This window comes from Mya arenaria, chromosome 7 (genome assembly GCF_026914265.1).
Source record: "Mya arenaria isolate MELC-2E11 chromosome 7, ASM2691426v1".
Taxonomy (NCBI): domain Eukaryota; kingdom Metazoa; phylum Mollusca; class Bivalvia; order Myida; family Myidae; genus Mya; species Mya arenaria.
In genome coordinates, this window is record NC_069128.1 from 44,039,472 (window position 1) to 44,058,643 (window position 19,172).

Genomic DNA, 19,172 nt, shown 5'->3' on the forward strand with positions numbered 1-19,172 from the left:
TAACGCGGCACTTGCTCTTAACATACCCCTTTGTGTTTGTGTTTAATTCATACAACAAGAGTAGGGAATGGAGGGAATAAGCTTACCATTTTTATACTTCATCTTTGATTTATAATGTACTAAAAAAGCTATGAAAGTTGTTCTAGTTATTACCAGTACATAGTCCGCTCAGTCTTAATATGTTGCCTCGACAGCAAAATGAGTGTTTGATATGGTCGTTGATACGACCCGCTTTTTATTGTGAATTAAAACCTCCCTTCGGTATAGGAAGCCTTTCTACGAAGGTATACGGAGGTATACGGACGATTGTTATTGCATGAACATGTGTAAAGAACTAGGGGGAAGGAGCCATGTCAAGCCGTTTACATACGGAACCAACAAGTTAGATTTTTGTCAAACATTATTGAAACAAGGTGTTGGGAAAGTGGAAGGTCAAGTTGGAACGCAAAGATGTATTTTATGTCCGGCTTTATTTTCCGACTAATATGTTGATTTGAAATACAGATATGATATCGATATGGCAATTCAGGGATTATATTATGACCCAGCTACACCCATTTAATTACAAATCATGCTAGTATACAACTGCAATGGCTACCTGCAGCGCTTCGAAAACAAAATTTAACACTCAAGAATCTATAGCGTCAGTTGTATGACATAAGTTAAATTAAGACAACATAAGATTTATCAATTGATTTATATCGCACTAAACTGCATAGCAGTACTTTTGTTTTGTATAACATAGTTTTTCGCATTTTTACCTCGCAATTATTTAACCGTATCACTTCTTAACTGTGTATTACAGTACTATGATTAGACGTAGACGATAAAAGTGAAGAAGATCTAAAGTTATACAATATATGATTGCTTGTGTAAAACATTCGTTCATAGATTGTCGTTTGAGGTCACAATTAAAAGTGATGTACACGATAATATATGCATTTTATTAAGTATAAAGTATATTTATTCATAAAAACACATAGTTTAACAAATATATATGAAATAATTAAAAACTAATATGGCTCTTTTGTAACGACACAACTCTACAACTTCACATGTAGTGTACTACTATTGCACGTTACACTAAACACGTAATGGCTTTTGATCATATTTAACAAACACAATGGAAACTGCAGGGTCAAGTCCGGTAGTCAAACTCTTAAATAAGTTGCAAATCGATGGGACCCAAAATACTCCAAAGAAGATACACAAAACGTACAAACAACTCAGTTCTGTTGATTATTTAGTTTTTGCCAATAGCGACACCTCTTGCTGATAAGCATGCCTCTGTACTACTACATGCAGCATGCTCTCGCAGTTGTTTTATTCTCAATGTTCTCGAGTACTAGTAATAAACCGTTAAACTCTTGACATTTCTTATTGTAAATACAACACAGTTCGAATCATAGAATCATGACAAAGCTTTATTAATACATGATGAGATTACCGCCCTAGAACGGTCAGTGAGAGACGAGCTTCCTAGGGGTTTACGCTAATATATGCGCACACAACCTTACAATTCCCTTAAATAACCTTATTAATGCCAAGCGCCAGAAAAGGGTGTTATTGGTACCAAATACGTCAACATATTTGACTCAGATAGGACTCGGTCGGGCATGGTCTCGGAGACTTCTGCAAACGAATACTTCCGTAAACATAACAAACTTGCATATTATGTATGAGTTCCTTAAGGTCGAGCATTCAAAAGATTGGCTTAAACTCCAAGGAAAAAATCAGTGTTTACTGAATTTTAAACAAATGTTTAGCTTGATACTAAAACTATTATGTAAATATCCCTAAATTTCCATTTTTGTTTTTCCACGATGTGTTGATGATGTAAAGGATGATTTAAGTATTTTGTATGGTAACTTCGAACAATGTCATAGATGAGATATTGAATGCATTTATCTGTTTCATGATCGCTAATAGCTTTGTTAAAATGAAAGCATCTAAACAGAACAACCAAAACATGTACGATATAGTTGTGTTAAATTATATCTTCTACATGGGTAGGTATCATGTTTTGTTTTGTTTTAATTTATGATTGTTAACATCAATTAATATTAAAATGAAAATTACACAATGCATGCAGACATAGCCCATGGACAACTATTACATTCTACATTGATACGAATGATAAAATACTTTTTAAAGACGAACTTTAAGTATACAATATCAATAATAACAATAAAATAGCAACCAAAAATATTTCTATTCATGCTTGATTGATTGATTGAGAAGATTGGTCATTAACATAATGTTTTGCTATAAAGTTGAACAAAGGGAATTTCAGGCATACGTTTAGTTGACAATAAAAAACGAAAAAAATAACACCGGATAGGCATTTCCGGTGATTTTAACCCTGCTTGAAAAATCCGATCGGGCAACCAGTGCCAAAAGAGTCAACGTTACTACGCACTACTTCTTTTTTTTTCATTAAATGTTTAATGGAAAGTCCATAATGTTTTCAATGAAGCTCATTTACATATATATGTACGCAAGACTAATAATTAAAAAGGAAATAGATTATTGTCACTAACGCACTTTTGGTTGACTTATTTTTACGTGAACAGTGATCCGAAGTTACTACACGTCAGCTTTTCTGTAAGCAACAGCGCTCGCGCTTTTTTGGTGAACGTGTACACACATGCGTCATTAACGTCTGTTTTCCACATATTGATAATTGATGTGTGTCCTCGGTTCGCAATTTTCTATACGGACCCGGAAACATATGATATAAAACAAATTCATGATTAATACGCAAACTGTTCATTTCTAATTGACATTTAATGAGGGACAGACAACAGAGCATCCTTAAACAGCCACACGAATCAAAACAAGTGTCTTAAATGTCTTGGAAGTACATATAGTGGATTGACAATGTATTACAATTAATTACATTGACATAACACATTTGAACTCATAAAATACAGTATGAACAAAAATTGATCAAAATAAATTATATATGACAATAAAAATTGTAAAAATGGTTCAGGCTTAGCCAATATGTCTGACATATGGCTTCAATTTTATCATCTTTGGAATACTACTTATCTGAAAGTGTAGTTAATGACAAATAAAATAATAAAGTAGTAATAAACTATTTCTATTTAAAACAATAAATATTCTCTGTTTTAATTTTAGAACATCTTTGGATAAACATTTCATCAAAACATCGTTTTCAACACGTTTTACATTACAATACGTTAACTATTTTTAACAATTCGACTTTGATAATAAATAAATTCACAGACGACCTTGGACCACAGGCAGCTGACCATGAACGTTTGTTTTCAATATTCTAGTTCTTCATTCGCCTCTGTTATTCTTTTGTCTGTAAATTCCGCTTATATCGCATACTATAACTCAGCACAGCTTCGAGCACATATGAACTTAAAATAATTAACCATATTTAATTTACTCAATACTCATCATGTTACTGGATATCACATTTCATTCTCTAAAATGTAAAACATGAGAAACAAAATTGTCAAAATAAATAAAATATTGTCAGGATCTGATTAATTTTAGTACACTTTATAATAATAGTTAACATGCAAACTACCAAAACACATATGAATAATATATACATATATTCAATTTCTAAAAGATGATATTTAATAAAACAAAGTTTGATTAAGTTTTCATAAAAAGACTCATGCAGTTGGTAGAAAAGTTATAATTATTTGTATATCTTATGTAAACATGACAAAAGAGTTAATAGAAACAAAGCAATGTCGTAATGAAGAGTTCAGTTTAAAATTCAAAATCCCTCTTTTAGACAAACATTTCAAAACAATGTTCACTAAATGCACAAGAGCAATCTCGATTGTTGGTAGAAAGATTCTAGATTGACATACCATGTCAGATACAACACCAGCATGATAGTTTTGTTTTTAATATATGACTTAATCATTTAGAGGTAGTATTTCGACAACATAACACTAATGCAGGTTACCGACCCTCAACTGTTAAGGTCTCGTACAGCTCCTCCGTCTGATCTATGCTCGCTTCTGTGATACCTTTGGCTGACAGCTCCGCTTTCAATGTAAGTGTGTATAAATCATATGTCGTCCACCCTCTAAAATAGAATTGAACTACATATATACATGTAATTAACGTAATGCAAATGTGATCCGCAACTTTGTAAGATTCACGGTAGACTATAACTATAGAGACACCGTTTATTTTACAGGTAACATCTGAGGTCACAATCATGTAGGAAGGACTCGCGAGTCACATTAGTTGGATAGTAACGTTAATAATATACAAATACATGTAACTCATATTTACAACGTATTATATGATAATTTGAACTTTGTTTCAAATGCAACGTATAAACAAAACCAAAGCAAACTGGTTGTTCTGTACCCATTTAGTTGTTCCTGACCTATAAAATATGTCTACATTCTACATTAAATATACGAATACATTTTAAATATAGTGTAATCAAAAGTTTAATTAAACAATATAAATCATTAACTTGTTAAGCTTATTCGAGTCCTGGGGGAACTGATTTGTGGCATTTAAGCAAAATAGCTACATTGCGGTTTATTTATTTTCGAAACTTCTTGAATTCAGTGCTGCAGTGTTCACCGTAATTAAATTTCACGGCAACTGTGACAATGAAATAGACGATATTTGTTTGTTCAATTCAGTTTAAGATAATGATTTATTTCATGAGCTTCATAGAAATACATAATTTTACGAGTGGCGAATTCGCAGTTGAGACTATACTATTTCTTAGATCAAGGGTGAAATAAAATAACAAGTTACAATAAAATAAAATTTCTTTTCGGAGTTTAATTGGTATTTCTTTTTTTCTAAATAACCCTTTTTATAACGATTCCCCCCCCCCCCGCCCCTTTGTTTTTATGAACATTGATTATTGAACGTTAAGACAGGGCATGATTAAATTACTTCGCGGCCATTTATTGAGCTAACATTTGAAAGATCGTATTTAAAAAGTTATTTGATAACATTGATGTAACATCGTATTAATGTTCGCGCTGCTGTTTTCGTCGGCTTTAATGAAAGCAAATGTTCGCACATTCAGCTTCAAAGTTCGTGAAAAAGTGTGAAAAACATAATTACCATTTTTTCTAATAAACGGTTTGTTGTTCATTTCCAAATATATTTTTATTTAAGCTTATGCAACCTCTTGCATTCTGAAATTGTTTTGGCAACATTTTGTGGTTTAAAGCTCATGTGTTTAGTTTTGATCAAAAGGAAGTACCTACAATGTAATTTTGTGGTAGTTCGGAAAGTTAATATTTTCACTCCTTATTTTGCATTTATTTTTTCACTGATAAAACTCCGTAATTCATCGAAAGGCATAACATTAAGTATGTTAATCTGCAATTTTTCACACATGAATATGTTTAATTGAAAATCTTCGCAAGCGTTTGAATTAATAGAGCTTTCTTAAAAATAAAGTTACTTAACTGTAATGTATTTTTTTTTTTTTTTTATATTTCACTCCATAAATATCTTGCGTGAATACAACCTATAGTTCAATTGCTATTGTTTTGATAGATGCAATAATATAATTTCTGCTATTTTAAAAACATATACAGCTTATCATTAAGCACACATGATATAAGTCGTGCATACGGACGGTATACACGCAATATAATCAGTTAACAAGAGTATCATAGAGGGATGCTCAACGCTCGTCCGTTTGTGTTCACTGTATCAGAGAGCATAACTGAAACACTGTGTGATGATTGGACTTCTAACACAAGTTAAGAAACTTTATGTGAGTATGTGTACATATGTTTGTGCTCATAATTTCAACGGTTTTGATATTACGACAATAAAATGTGCATTGAACTTAATCTTAATATTTCGCATGAAAAAAACACATTTTTAAAGTGTCCTCTATTACTATAGAATAAAACCAACAAGTGATATGATTGTCAAAAGTTATTCTATTTTCAAACAAAACTTTTTTAATGTTTGCACATTTTATATTATCAGATCCTGCTCATGATGCCAGTAAGAAGCCGTGTGATTTTGTTTTTAAAATTTTGGATAATTAGATTACTTCTGATAGGGCTGTTAAATGCATTGAAAACTAGAAGATAAAAGACACGAAAGAAAAAAGAACATTTAAATGAACTTCAATAATAAATCACAGTAATCACAAAGTCCTACTACTTATTACCATAAACAATTATTAAGGTGTGTTATGTAAGGACTTTCAGTATCTGTGTCGTTAAAGATATAATTAACTCCTCTGCTATGTATTTTACTGTTGTTCTGGCACATGTTCCTTTAACACTTAAACTTTTATGATTCGTATGAACGACTACGAAGTGGAGGACTGAAATATTCTACGTCAGGCGAAACACGATATCTATACAATGACGAACCAGCGTTAATGTAAAAATTGACCAACGGTATTTGCAATTAAACCGGAATTTAAAATCTTATACGGAGCACGCAAAAATATGTCATTTACGCAGAAAAATACATGTTAATTATTCTATTATAACGCATTTTATCATATCACATGCTACCAATGAAACACTTTGTGTATGACCGTATAATAATTTCCAATTTCATTTAATACTCATGTCTTTATATTTAGGATTCGACTGCAAACACACTCAATAATATATGGCGTTAGTTGTATTACGTCATCACTTCCGAGCTCACCGTGTGCCTTTTTATTTTATATGAGTTCACTGACTGAAACAATAAATTAATTACAAAAGAAAATCATTTAAAATAAAAATTATAAAAAGTAAAATTAATAAGTAGAAAATATTACTTTCCTTTATTTATAAAGGAATAAACACCAAGTGGCGTTTTATAAGCACGAGTGATTCATACGCACGAATATTTCGTGCGCACATGAATTTAAAGGCGATCACCTTTGGGTGATAGATACATTTAAATCGATACAATTAATTGTTAATCTATATCTCCTCATGGCAGCTGTTCTTCGTTGACGTCACTTCCTGTTCGTGTGCCGCGCTCCGATGATGTTTCCCCGCCTGTTATGGTTTTCTAATATAATATTATCTGTCAGCGTCAGCCGTATTTGTGGCCATATAGTCAACATATAAAGATTAGTAATATAAATGAATAATTCTGAATTGTTTGGTCTTGAATATTTAAAAATCTGAATGTTGGGATTAAAATAGGTATTTTCAAAGAATACTAATTTCGATATATCAAAAGTTGGGTTGTTAAGCACGTTTTATGTTAGTTTTAGGGATTCGTTCTATATTTGCTAATGCACACATATATTGTTTCTATACTTGTTTTTGTAATTGAATAAGTACATTTGGCTTAGCTGCCATTATAATTGCTAGACAGATCTAGACAGATGTGTTGCTTGTCTTGGCTGACAAGCCAAAATTCTGCTTTTTCCTTATAAAACGTTGGGATAGAGATTGTGTGTACTTCTGTAACAATTTGAATTTATCTGATCATTTCTTAGGATATTGTTATGGGTTATTGAACGATTGTTGTACCCAATTATGATACTCTTAGTGTTACTGCACTATAGAACGACTGCATTATTAAGTAAGATACTCTGAAGATCATATGAGAGGCATCGCTGGTTCACGGCGGTAACGCCAGAGATGAATAAGTAATACTTAGATGATATGAAGTAAATTTTCAATGATTAAGAAGGGGCGGAGTGAGTTTCAACCTCATTAGTTGACTTATTGTCAATAATAAACGGAGTGTGTATTGAATGAGAGGCAGAAGGCGGACTTTAAAACACGCGCGAAAGCTGAAATTCTTAATAGTTAAGCGTAGCACTTAATGATTGCTTATCAGCAGTTTCCTTTGATGAAAATCAATGCTGTATTCTAATTATAGTATACGGTGGCTTCACCAATTAGTCAGTAACAGTACAAGTACATTTGCAAATAGTGTTATAAAGTTATAAAACTAGGCTTTGATGGTTTATGGCGGACTCGCCAGAGATGAAACACAATGTACAAGGAACACGGTGCAATCACAAGTGCTAGATTATATGAAAAAAAATGTTATGAAGTGAAGTTATAACAGGCTGATCCATAGCGGAACCGCCAGAGATGAATCGTAAAAGTTCCAGTACTAGTTCAAATGTAAAATTGTTGTATTATTGACTTATACGAATGTAGAAATTCTAAGTCATTAGCCATGAGTGTTAACCGAATGGATTTATGTGAATACGTTATAAATGATGTTCTTTGTAGATACATTTTTGTGTATACGTTTATTATTGCAGACGCACAATGACCAGACAACAGACCGAAGGATTGGCGGTAGAAGTGGATCTTCTCCCGGACCTACTACAGAAGTGGGTGGCCATCACTACTGAAGTAGTTCTTTCAGTTGGATTAACCTTGCAGTTTAGGAAGAAGGGATATCGTGCCTGCTAAAGTTTTTACTTTTACAACATATATTTATTTCCGTTGATTAGAAGTGCTAAAAGGGCAAGTGTTTAGTGACTTTGCTGGTTTTCTCTGCTCTGGCTTTAGTACAGACGTTTTGAATGTTATGTAATTTATACAAAGTTATAAAACAAAAACAATGTTGACACACCTAGAGACATTTCGATTATTATCATAGCTAGAACTTCCACCTTGTGTCAAGTTTTACTAACGATTCTTTGATCTAAAATGAAGGATGAGTGTATCCAAATTCATATTGTCTATAAATTATTATATATAAGTGTTTGCCTTACATTGTCAGCCAATGAGGGGGCTTGATTTTTAAAATGTTCGTTTGTTAAATGTGAAAAATCGCTACTTATTTCTGAAGACGACTTTCAGGATAAAGTTAATTGCTTTAACTGCGCATGCGCATATAGCCACTCCTACTGTTTGTATATGCAAAGGTTGATTTTCAGTGCCAACGCTGATTTAAGTGACGTCATACGCGCACTGCTTAATTTTAAAGCTGATGCAATTTGGGATGGGGTAACACTAAGTCGATTAGAATTAATTAAGTAATCCGCTTCCATAGGTTACTTATTCGCGAAGATATTACTTAAAAAACTCTAACCTATACATATATACAGTACGAGGTTTTCGTCATATTGCATTAATAAATACAGATTTATAAATAGAAAAGTAGAACTATATATTCCGAAAGATAAACATTAGATTATTATCATGGCCTTTCTAATTACAATGTATCGGCTAGTGGGCTTACTCGCAATGCTCGTGCACGGTGCGCTTACAAACCGGAAGAAGACACTTTTTCAATAACTCTGTTGGGTGTAGAGTCGTATAAGCTGTTTATTGATATCTTGTACGAGCATGTGAGGTCAATTTATTTACCATTCAATATATTCTAATGGTGTGTCTAATGTTATTTTTAAACTAATAGGCATATGCTTTAAAATAAAACGACCCATTTAGACCTGGCATTTTAACAACAAACAGTTTTCGTCATTTCAGTGTTAGATCGTATTTTATTTCACAAGTTTCATAGAAAAGCATATTTTCACGTGTATAATAAAACACACTTACACTGAACAAAATCTGTTTGTAATACTGTTATGCGTATTTTTGTAGTTTTATTTATATTATATTTACATTTATAAACACCTCGTTATCGATTAACCGTTTGCTACACCCGAGGGACGTCCCCAACGCAAACCTTTGATCGCAAATGACGTAGACTGTCATTTCTTCATAAACATTCATTTAACCACTTTTAATGCATGTACAATACTATTTAGAAATGTTTATGAACGAATAAAAAAGACCATTGACCCGTTAACAACATAACAATGGTCACTTTTAACTGAAGAACTATTTGAACGATTAAACGAGGAAACCAATCATCAGTAGTTTAACATTAGATTAAAAGCCGATCTACCATTTGTATAGTTCGTTTTATGACAGAACGTGGGTTAATAATACGTGAATATCAAAGCACAGTCATTTTCTGAGAATATTCTACTTCGTTTGTACACGGGTCGTTTCCGAGATGGGTTGAAGACCTCGCTTCATTGTTAACATGACGAGTGGAGGCTATTTAAAAGTATTAGTTAATTGTTTTGTTAATTTGTCCTGAAGTTCGTTTAACAAGTTAAATAATTCAAATAGTTTGGAAACATAGGAAAACGTACTAAAGAATCTAATTTATATTCGAACAAAATTTTTTTCGTCCAATGTTTTGTACATAAACAAATATTCAAGGATTCAGCTACATGAAAACGTTTGAAAATGGGATTGCCATTTTCCTTATCCCCGGAATGTGTATTTCTAAAACAAATCTGATTTAAACGTATGCGATCTTTTTTTTAAATCAAATAAAAAAAATGCAAACTTAAAGTATTAAAAAGAAATATATTTTAAACGGAAACAGCTACAATTGATTTAAAAAGCAGTTTTTATAGTTGATTTTTCCACTCGATACAATTATATTATACATATAACACAACCAGGAATGCATTTATACGCGATTTGTTTTTATAAACTTAGCTGTGTATATCAGAAACTAAACAAGAGATGTTTGTCAAACATTATGCCCCCCCCCCTGAGCGCCATGTTGTCAGGATTATATGGACAATTGAATGTAATATGCATGGACCGAAATGACAGCTGATTTGTTGCTGTTTTAAGATTATGACCATTAAAGTGTGAGGATAAAGTGTGTTATGACCGTCATGACCTTTGACTCTATGAACTCAAAATCCAGAGTCATTAGCTGGTCACCAGAAACCTAAATGTCAAGTTTGAGGGCCATGGGTGCAGGCATTGTCAAGTTATCAAAATACAAGTTTTTTTCGTTCAAGGTCACTGTGACCTTGACCTTTGACCAGATGACCCCTTAAATCATAAGGAGTCATCTACAAGTCAGATGCAACTCCAAGTCAAGTTTGGAGGCCATGGGTTCAGGCATTGTTGAGTTATCACTCGGACAACCTTTTACCATTCAAGATCACTGTGACCTTGACCTTTGGCTCTATGAATCCTAAAATCAATAATGGTGATCTACTGGTCAGGCTTAACATCCATGTCAAGTTTAATGATCATAGGTTCAGGCATTGTCGAGATATCATTGGGGGAAGATTTGTTATTTTTTTGCATTAAAGGTTACTGTGACATTGACCTTGGCCTGATGACCCCCAAACTAGATAGGGGTCATCTACTTGGCAGGCCCAACCTTCATGTCAAGTTTAATGACCATAGGTCCAAGAATTGTCGAGTTTGCTTTCAAGGTCACTGTGACCTTGACCTTTGACCCCTAAAATCAACAGGGGTCATCTACTGGTCAGGCCCAACCTTCAAGTCAAGTTTGAGGGCCATGGGTGCAGGCATTGTTGAGTTATCACTTGGACAACCTTTTATCATTCAAGGTCACTGTGACCTTGACCTTTGGCCCAATGACCCCTAAAATTAATAGAGACAATCTTCTGGCCAGACTCAACCTTCAAATCAAGTTTGAGGGCCATGGGTGCAGCCATTGTCAAGTTATCACTCAGATAACCTTTTACCATTCCAGGTCACTGTGACCTTGACCTTTGGCCCAATGACCCCTTAAATCAATAGGCAACATCTTCTGGTCAGGCCAATTCTCCAAGTCAAGTTTGAGGGCCATGGGTGCAGGCATTGTTGAGTTATCAATCGGACAACCTTTTACCATTCAAGGTCACTGTGACCTTGACCTTTTGCCCATTGACCCTCCCAAAACAATAGGGGTCATCTACTGGTCAGGCCCAACCTACAAGTCAAGTTTGAGGGCCATGGGTGCAGGCATTGTTAAGTTATCACTCGAACAATCTTTTACCATTCAAGGTCACTGTGACCTTGACCTTTGACCCATTGAGCCCAAAAAGCAATAGGGGTTAGCTACTGGTCAGGCCCAACTTCCAAGTCAAGTTTGAGGGCCATGGGTGCAGGCATTGTCAAGTTATCACTCGGACAACCTTTTACTATTCAAGGTCACTGTGACCTTGACCTTTGGCTTGATGACCCCAAAAAACAATAGGGCTCATCTACTGGTCAGGCCCAACCTCCATGTCAAGTTTGAGGGCCATGGGTGCAGGCATTGTTGAGTTATCACTCGGACAAGCTTTAAAATTATTTTACCATTAAAGGTCACTGTGACCTTGACCTTTGACCCGATGACCCCCAAAATCAATAGGGGTCATCTACTGGTCAGGCCCAACCTTCATGTGAAGTTTGATGACCATACGTCCAGGAATTGTTGAGTTATCACTCGGACAAGCTTTGGTCTACCGACGGACCGACCGACCGACCGACCGACCGACATACCGACATGCCTGTGCAAAGCAATATACCCCTCTTCTTCGAAGGGGGGCATAATAAGTAGCATTGTACTAATGCTATTCGTTTTCTTATTCATATTACTTTTTCTCATGTTTGGATTTTATAGTAGGAATGGTTTTAATTTACATACTTTGATAAGTGTTATTGACTTGACCTCTGAGGACATCATTAAATTTCCATATGGCATACAAGCTTTTCAAAAATGTGTTTATTGTATTTTTTTAATTTTTTTTGTGTAGGAATTAAATCTAGAAAACTTATAAAACATGTGGTGCAAGCACTTATCATACTATTTAATGTGGTCCAGACACAGTCGTTTTACGTGTGCTTTAGGAGAGAGGTATAAATATTAGCTCTAAGCTATCCCTCAACCCTTAATCATTATGTATGTAATGTATGTATTTGCTAAATGCACTTATATATAATAAATACTGTTTTAACCAAACCAACGTGTGCTTAAAAATGTATGTTGATAAAGACAGGACTGTTTTGAAGGGCCCTATGTGCTTACACACCTTTAACTACTCACTAAATAATGCATTTATGGAAACTATTAATTACTGATAACAAGATTGTAACAGTGGTTTTATTAGCAGAAGATGCAAAAATTTTAAAATGATTGGTGAGTGGTAAAAGATATGGTGTGATCTACTTTAGACACATAAGGTAGAAATACCATATTTTATGCACCTTTCTTTCAAATTAAACTCGGTATCCTTCATAAGAACCATTGTTTTCGACATTTATCAATCCTTTTTAATATATCAAAACAGGTGTGTTTATTGCGGTAAATCTTATTTCTTAGGTAAGAGCGCATCTTAAATAGAATATGTCATTTACAATAAATCATTTCAAATATTGTAGCGGTATTACAGGCTAAGAATCATCTCTCATTTGATATAAGGCATAAAGAAATCACTTGAGATCTACAGCTATTTGTTAGTTATATACGCATGTCGCAATCCTTTTTTACGTTTGCACGCTATACCTTGTTTCCCTTTCTTATAACCACCATGCTGTGTTTTTAATCTTTGTTATTTATCACTGCTGTTACTTTTGATAATGAATATCCCTCCGCACATTTACATCTGATATCTTTATGTCTAATAATCTTGATCATATAGACTATTGAGAGCTTAAAATGTCCTTGATATTCTCTGTGAACCATTTAAATTACAACACCAATACCGGAAATGCACGAGTTTAAACGATTTGCAGTTTATTTTTAGAATCTCGGTTTAACCCATGACGTACCTATGGCGTAGCCTCACGCGCGGGTAACCTCATTCTGTTAACCAGTCACCAGTTTAAAATATTGTTATACTGATTACTACCTATAAAACAGTAAAAAAAGTGAATTATATTTATATAGCTCATCGGGTTATACTTGTTAAATGAATTGTGGACTTTATTACGATTCGTGACATAAACTTTTATTCAAAACCAGCATCCGCGTACAAGGCGATTGTCTTTCAAGGCTTAAAATGTTCTGCAAGAAAGAAAGTATTGAGAAAAAATGGAAATACTAAGCAAATCGTCATGTGTATGGTTGCATTGCTTTCACATATTAAAGTGTTAAAACGAAACATATTAAAACCTATAAATCGTGAACTGGAATTTAAGTAGATAATTTTAAGTAGGTGTTTTGAGTTATTCTAAGACAAAATGTAAATACTGTCCGAGATAAGTAATTTAAGATAAATACAATATCGGTTTAAAATGTTATTTTTAGCACAACACCACCTTATTGTGACCAGTTATGACCTTACCTTGATTTTTACAAGCTTGTAACTTTGACTTGTATAACAATTCTTGGACTATTATTTTCCTTAGTTTAGGATAACTATTTAAATATACACAGAAACATTGCATTTGTTTGATGTTCACACTTATACGATCATATTTTAGACGTTTTAAAGTAAATACTCTACTATAGACAACATATTCACGTTGCAATCATTGATTCAAAAACACATCTCACGACAACGAGGGAGATTTTACGTCTTTTACGTTGACTTTTGATAGCTGTCAACATAAAAAAACTACGGCAATGTCTGTACAGAAATGGAGTTATGGTAATTTTCTAGTGATATTACAATGTATGTTCGAACAATTAAAATATTTCGTCAAAATACCAGATTCCAACGTCCAGACTCTTATATCTACCGATGATATCCAGTACACATCAACAGGTGGTTTTACGGATTACTTCCGGTGCTCCATTGCAACTAAGCAGGGCTGTGTGCCATCACCAGTAATATTATCATCGTTTATGAATGACTTAGTTCACTATCAAAAGGACAATTCTACCAATGGGATATTTGTAACCGCCATAATAGGTAATTTATACGCTCTAATGTTTGCCGACGATGTATCGAGTTTCGCAAACACAGCTATAAACTTACAAAGACAAATCAACCTTATTGAATCATTCTGTGTATGGAACTTAATACTGACAAATCGAAAGTTAAGGTTTTCCGAAACGGTGGTGTTTTAAGGCAAGTTGAGAAATGGTACTATCGTGGTACTCAATTGGAAGTTGTATTCCAGTATAAATACTTGAGAGCGTTTTCACCACAAAGTACTCCTTGACACTGACTACGGAAACACTAGCGAAAAAGGCGACAACATTCCAAATATATTAAAATATCAAAAACATTTTGATTATTTACACCCGAAATACGCGTTTAAATTGTTTGACTCAATTGTACACCCTTGTTTGTGTTATTGTGCCGATATATAGGGATTCCTTTATTCTGAATGTACGGAGAAAGTTCAATATGACTTCTGTAAACGGATTTGTGGTTTAAACCAGCCTGTTGCTAGCTTATTTGCATTAAGTGAGTGTGGAAGAAACCCTATACAATATACAACACGTTGCAAAGTACTGGTTAAAACTAATACACATTCTAGAAAACCGTTATCCACGACAAAGTTATCTTATGCTTAAATCACTGTATGCATCAGGTCGTACAACATGGGCAACAAGTGTGAATACATTATTATTTGAGAACGGCTTTGGTTATGCGTGGACTCCACAAGATATTTGAAACCAAGAACATTTCTTATGGCTATTTATTGAAAGACTTACAGATTGTGCTGTTCACCAACTGTATTCATATATAGAGGCTTCACCTAAGGCAGTTCATAATAAACATTTCAAAACAGCTCTTGATCGTGAACAATATTAATCATGTGATCTATCATATATATTGAAAAGAAACTTGTCCAACTTTAGGTGCTCAAGTCAACCGCTGATGATAGAAAAGGGTCGACACTTGAATATTGGGCGAGAATTTAGATTAGCCCATATTGTTTGTCCGAAGATATATATGTCATTGAACACGAATTCCTCATGCTCATGATTTGTTCGTTGTATGCTTATATGGGAAATGAATACTTCAAACCTAACTGGATTTTGTCTATTCCCACGCAAGCAGTTTTCTACAACATTATGTCAGAAGTGTCAAAAATAGTATTTTACTGATTAAAAATATATTCACAACGCTTTTATAACTAAAAACATGTCTTAAACGTAATGATAACTCGTGCTTTATTATTATATATGCATTTTTATTCTTATACCGGATGATTATGATTGCAACATTGATGTACAAGCATGTTGATTCTTTGCATTTTAAAACATTTGTTTAAAAGAGTTTTCAAACATATTATTGATATCTTATTGCTTTAAAATATGTATTAGTCATCGTTGTATTTAAGTGTACATAAATGAATACCTGTCTAATGGGCCGGATGTCATAGCTTACAATAAACTATATGTTATGTAATGTTATGTTATGTTATGTTATATATTAATTCTAACAGTATAAAACTGTTTTAGCAAGTACTTGTTAGCTTATAACACGTGATTATAAATAAGAATTGTATACAAAATCATTACCGTCTGAATGCCATCCGGGAATGTAAAACTCAAATTGATGACAGGAAGACTTAAAGGTTCATGGCTGTACTTGACCTCAACTGTTCCAGTTGGTTGAGTCCCTTAAAAGCAAAATTACTTTCATAAATGTTAGCTCCATAACGAATTTGATCACAATTCAATAATTAGTCCCGGGAGGTAAGATACACCTCATCTCTTTGTGCTTTAAGCACATACCAGTTGAAATTCAACCTAATATTCGCAACTTTTGACACAAATCTATGCAATGAATGATACATAATAATGTAATTAATATCATTATGAAATACTTACTACGGATATTCTTTTGTAATGCATTGTCCCTTAAATTATGTGTTGATACCTGTACAATACGTAGTTGTTTTAAGTTAACTTACACTTGGTGCTGTCTTTCAGAAGTCGAATTTGTTCTTTGAATACTGCTTAAAACAGACGACATTTGGATGACTATAACTATCTATAGATGGTATATGCAACGCATTTTAATTATTTCATACACAATAGCAAAAGTGAAGTAAATAAATTTGAATATATACTTTATCAATATTGCAATATTTATCAAAAGACCAGTGCGCTTTTTATCACGCATAAGTTGCCCTTTGGGTTCGAAATGCAAACCTCCCTAAAAACACACACGCCAGTGCGCATACTACCTATCTATGTTCCGGCTAGTGGGTTCGAAGATCAAAAACCTCTAAACTATTACAAAAAAAACAGGGAACTAAGTATCATGCCTATGTTTAACTCCGGGCGTTCGAACCTCCAACCTTCTACAATAACACTAACAAACGCGATTAATTAAACTTGATCTCGCTCGGAGTTTGAACCCCCAACATTCCTACAATTACGAAACAATCAGTGCGCTTACTATCACGCCTATGTCCTCTCTCGGGTGTTCAAACACCTAACCTTCCTGCAATTACTAACACCGGTGCGCAACCTTTTACGCCTATTAAACCTCTCGTGGGTTTAAACACCAAACCTTAATTTAACAACCAAAACCGGTGTGCTAACTGTCACGCCTATTTGACCTCTTGTGGCAAAGACAATCTAACATTACTACACACATTCTTAAAATTACTTACACCTGTGTGCTGAATTTTTAACCTCTCGGAGGTTATAACACCAAACTTTTCTACAACGACTTATACCGATGTGCTATTTATCATGCCTATTTAACCTCTCGGAAGTTAAATATCTGATCTTCCTACAATTACTTACACCGGTTCGCTAACTATCACGCCTATTTACCCTCTCGGTGATTATTTACATTGTTGCTCTTACTACCACGCCTATTTAACCTCTCGGGGGATTATTTATACTGGTGCGCTAACTATCATGCCTATTTAACCTCTCGGGGATTACTTACACCGATGCGCTAACTATCATGCCTTTTAAACTCTCGGGGGATTATTTATACTGGTGTTTTAACTGTATTGCCTATTTTACCTCTCGGGGATTACTTACACCGGTGCGCTAACTATCACGCCTATTTTACCTCTCGGGGATTACTTACACCGGTGCGCTAACTATCACGCCTATTTTACCTCTCGGGGATTACTTACACCGGTGCGCTAACTATCACGCCTTTTAAACTCTCGGGGGATTATTTATACTGGTGTTCTAACTATCATGCCTATTTTACCTCTCGGGGATTACTTACACCGGTGCGCTAACTATCACGCCTATTTTACCTCTCGGGGATTACTTACACCGGTGCGCTAACTATCACGCCTATTTTACCTCTCGGGGATTACTTACACCGGTGCGCTAACTATCACGCCTATTTTACCTCTCGGGGATTACTTACACCGGTGCGCTAACTATCACACCTATTTTACCTCTCGGGGATTACTTACACCGGTGCGCTAACTATCACACCTATTTTACCTCTCGGGGATTACTTACACCGGTGCGCTAACTATCACACCTATTTTACCTCTCGGGGATTACTTACACCGGTGCGCTAACTATCACACCTATTTTACCTCTCGGGGATTACTTACACCGGTGCGCTAACTATCACACCTATTTTACCTCTCGGGGATTACTTACACCGGTGCGCTAACTATCACGCCTTTTAAACTCTCGGGGGATTATTTATACTGGTGTTCTAACTATCACGCCTATTTAACCTCTCGGGGATTACTTACACCGGTGCGCTAACTATCACGCCTATTTTACCTCTCGGGGATTACATACACCGGTGCGCTAACTATCACACCTATTTTACCTCTCGGGGATTACTTACACCGGTGCGCTAACTATCACGCCTATTTTACCTCTCGGGGATTACTTACACCGGTGCGCTAACTATCACACCTATTTTACCTCTCGGGGATTACTTACACCGGTGCGCTAACTATCACACCTATTTTACCTCTCGGGGATTACTTACACCGGTGCGCTAACTATCACACCTATTTTACCTCTCGGGGATTACTTACACCGGTGCGCTAACTATCACGCCTATTTTACCTCTCGGGGATTACTTACACCGGTGCGCTAACTATCACACCTATTTTACCTCTCGGGGATTACTTACACCGGTGCGCTAACTATCACGCCTATTTTACCTCTCGGGGATTACTTACACCGGTGCGCTAACTATCACACCTATTTTACCTCTCGGGGATTACTTACACCGGTGCGCTAACTATCACACCTATTTTACCTCTCGTGGATTACTTACACCGGTGCGCTAACTATCACACCTATTTACCTCTCGTGGATTACTTACACCGGTGCGCTAACTATCACACCTATTTTACCTCTCGGGGATTACTTACACCGGTGCGCTAACTATCACACCTATTTTACCTCTCGGGGATTACTTACACTGGTGCGCTAACTATCACGCCTAATTTACCTCTCGGGGATTACTTACACCGGTGCGCTAACTATCACACCTATTTTACCTCTCGGGGATTACTTACACCGGTGCGCTAACTATCACACCTATTTTACCTCTCGGGGATTACTTACACTGGTGCGCT

The 19,172-nt window shown here is 34.9% G+C and overlaps 1 protein-coding gene across 3 annotated transcripts in view; it reads right to left on the reverse strand.

Annotated features, from left to right (window-relative positions):
- Positions 1-3,762: 3,762 nt before the first annotated feature.
- The window catches only part of LOC128240550 (uncharacterized), a 31,442-nt gene continuing 16,032 nt past the window's right edge, over positions 3,763-19,172 (reverse strand). For 2 of the 3 annotated variants that reach the window (XM_052957223.1, XM_052957222.1), the window contains exons 7-8: positions 16,159-16,259; positions 3,773-4,081 (exon numbers count right to left, since the gene is read on the reverse strand). In XM_052957223.1, coding sequence (XP_052813183.1) covers positions 16,209-16,259 — 51 coding nt within the window. In that variant the 3' untranslated portion in view covers positions 3,773-4,081; positions 16,159-16,208. Of the gene's footprint in view, positions 4,082-16,158; positions 16,596-19,172 lie in introns of all 3 variants that reach the window. The other variant, XM_052957224.1, reaches the window with a different exon arrangement.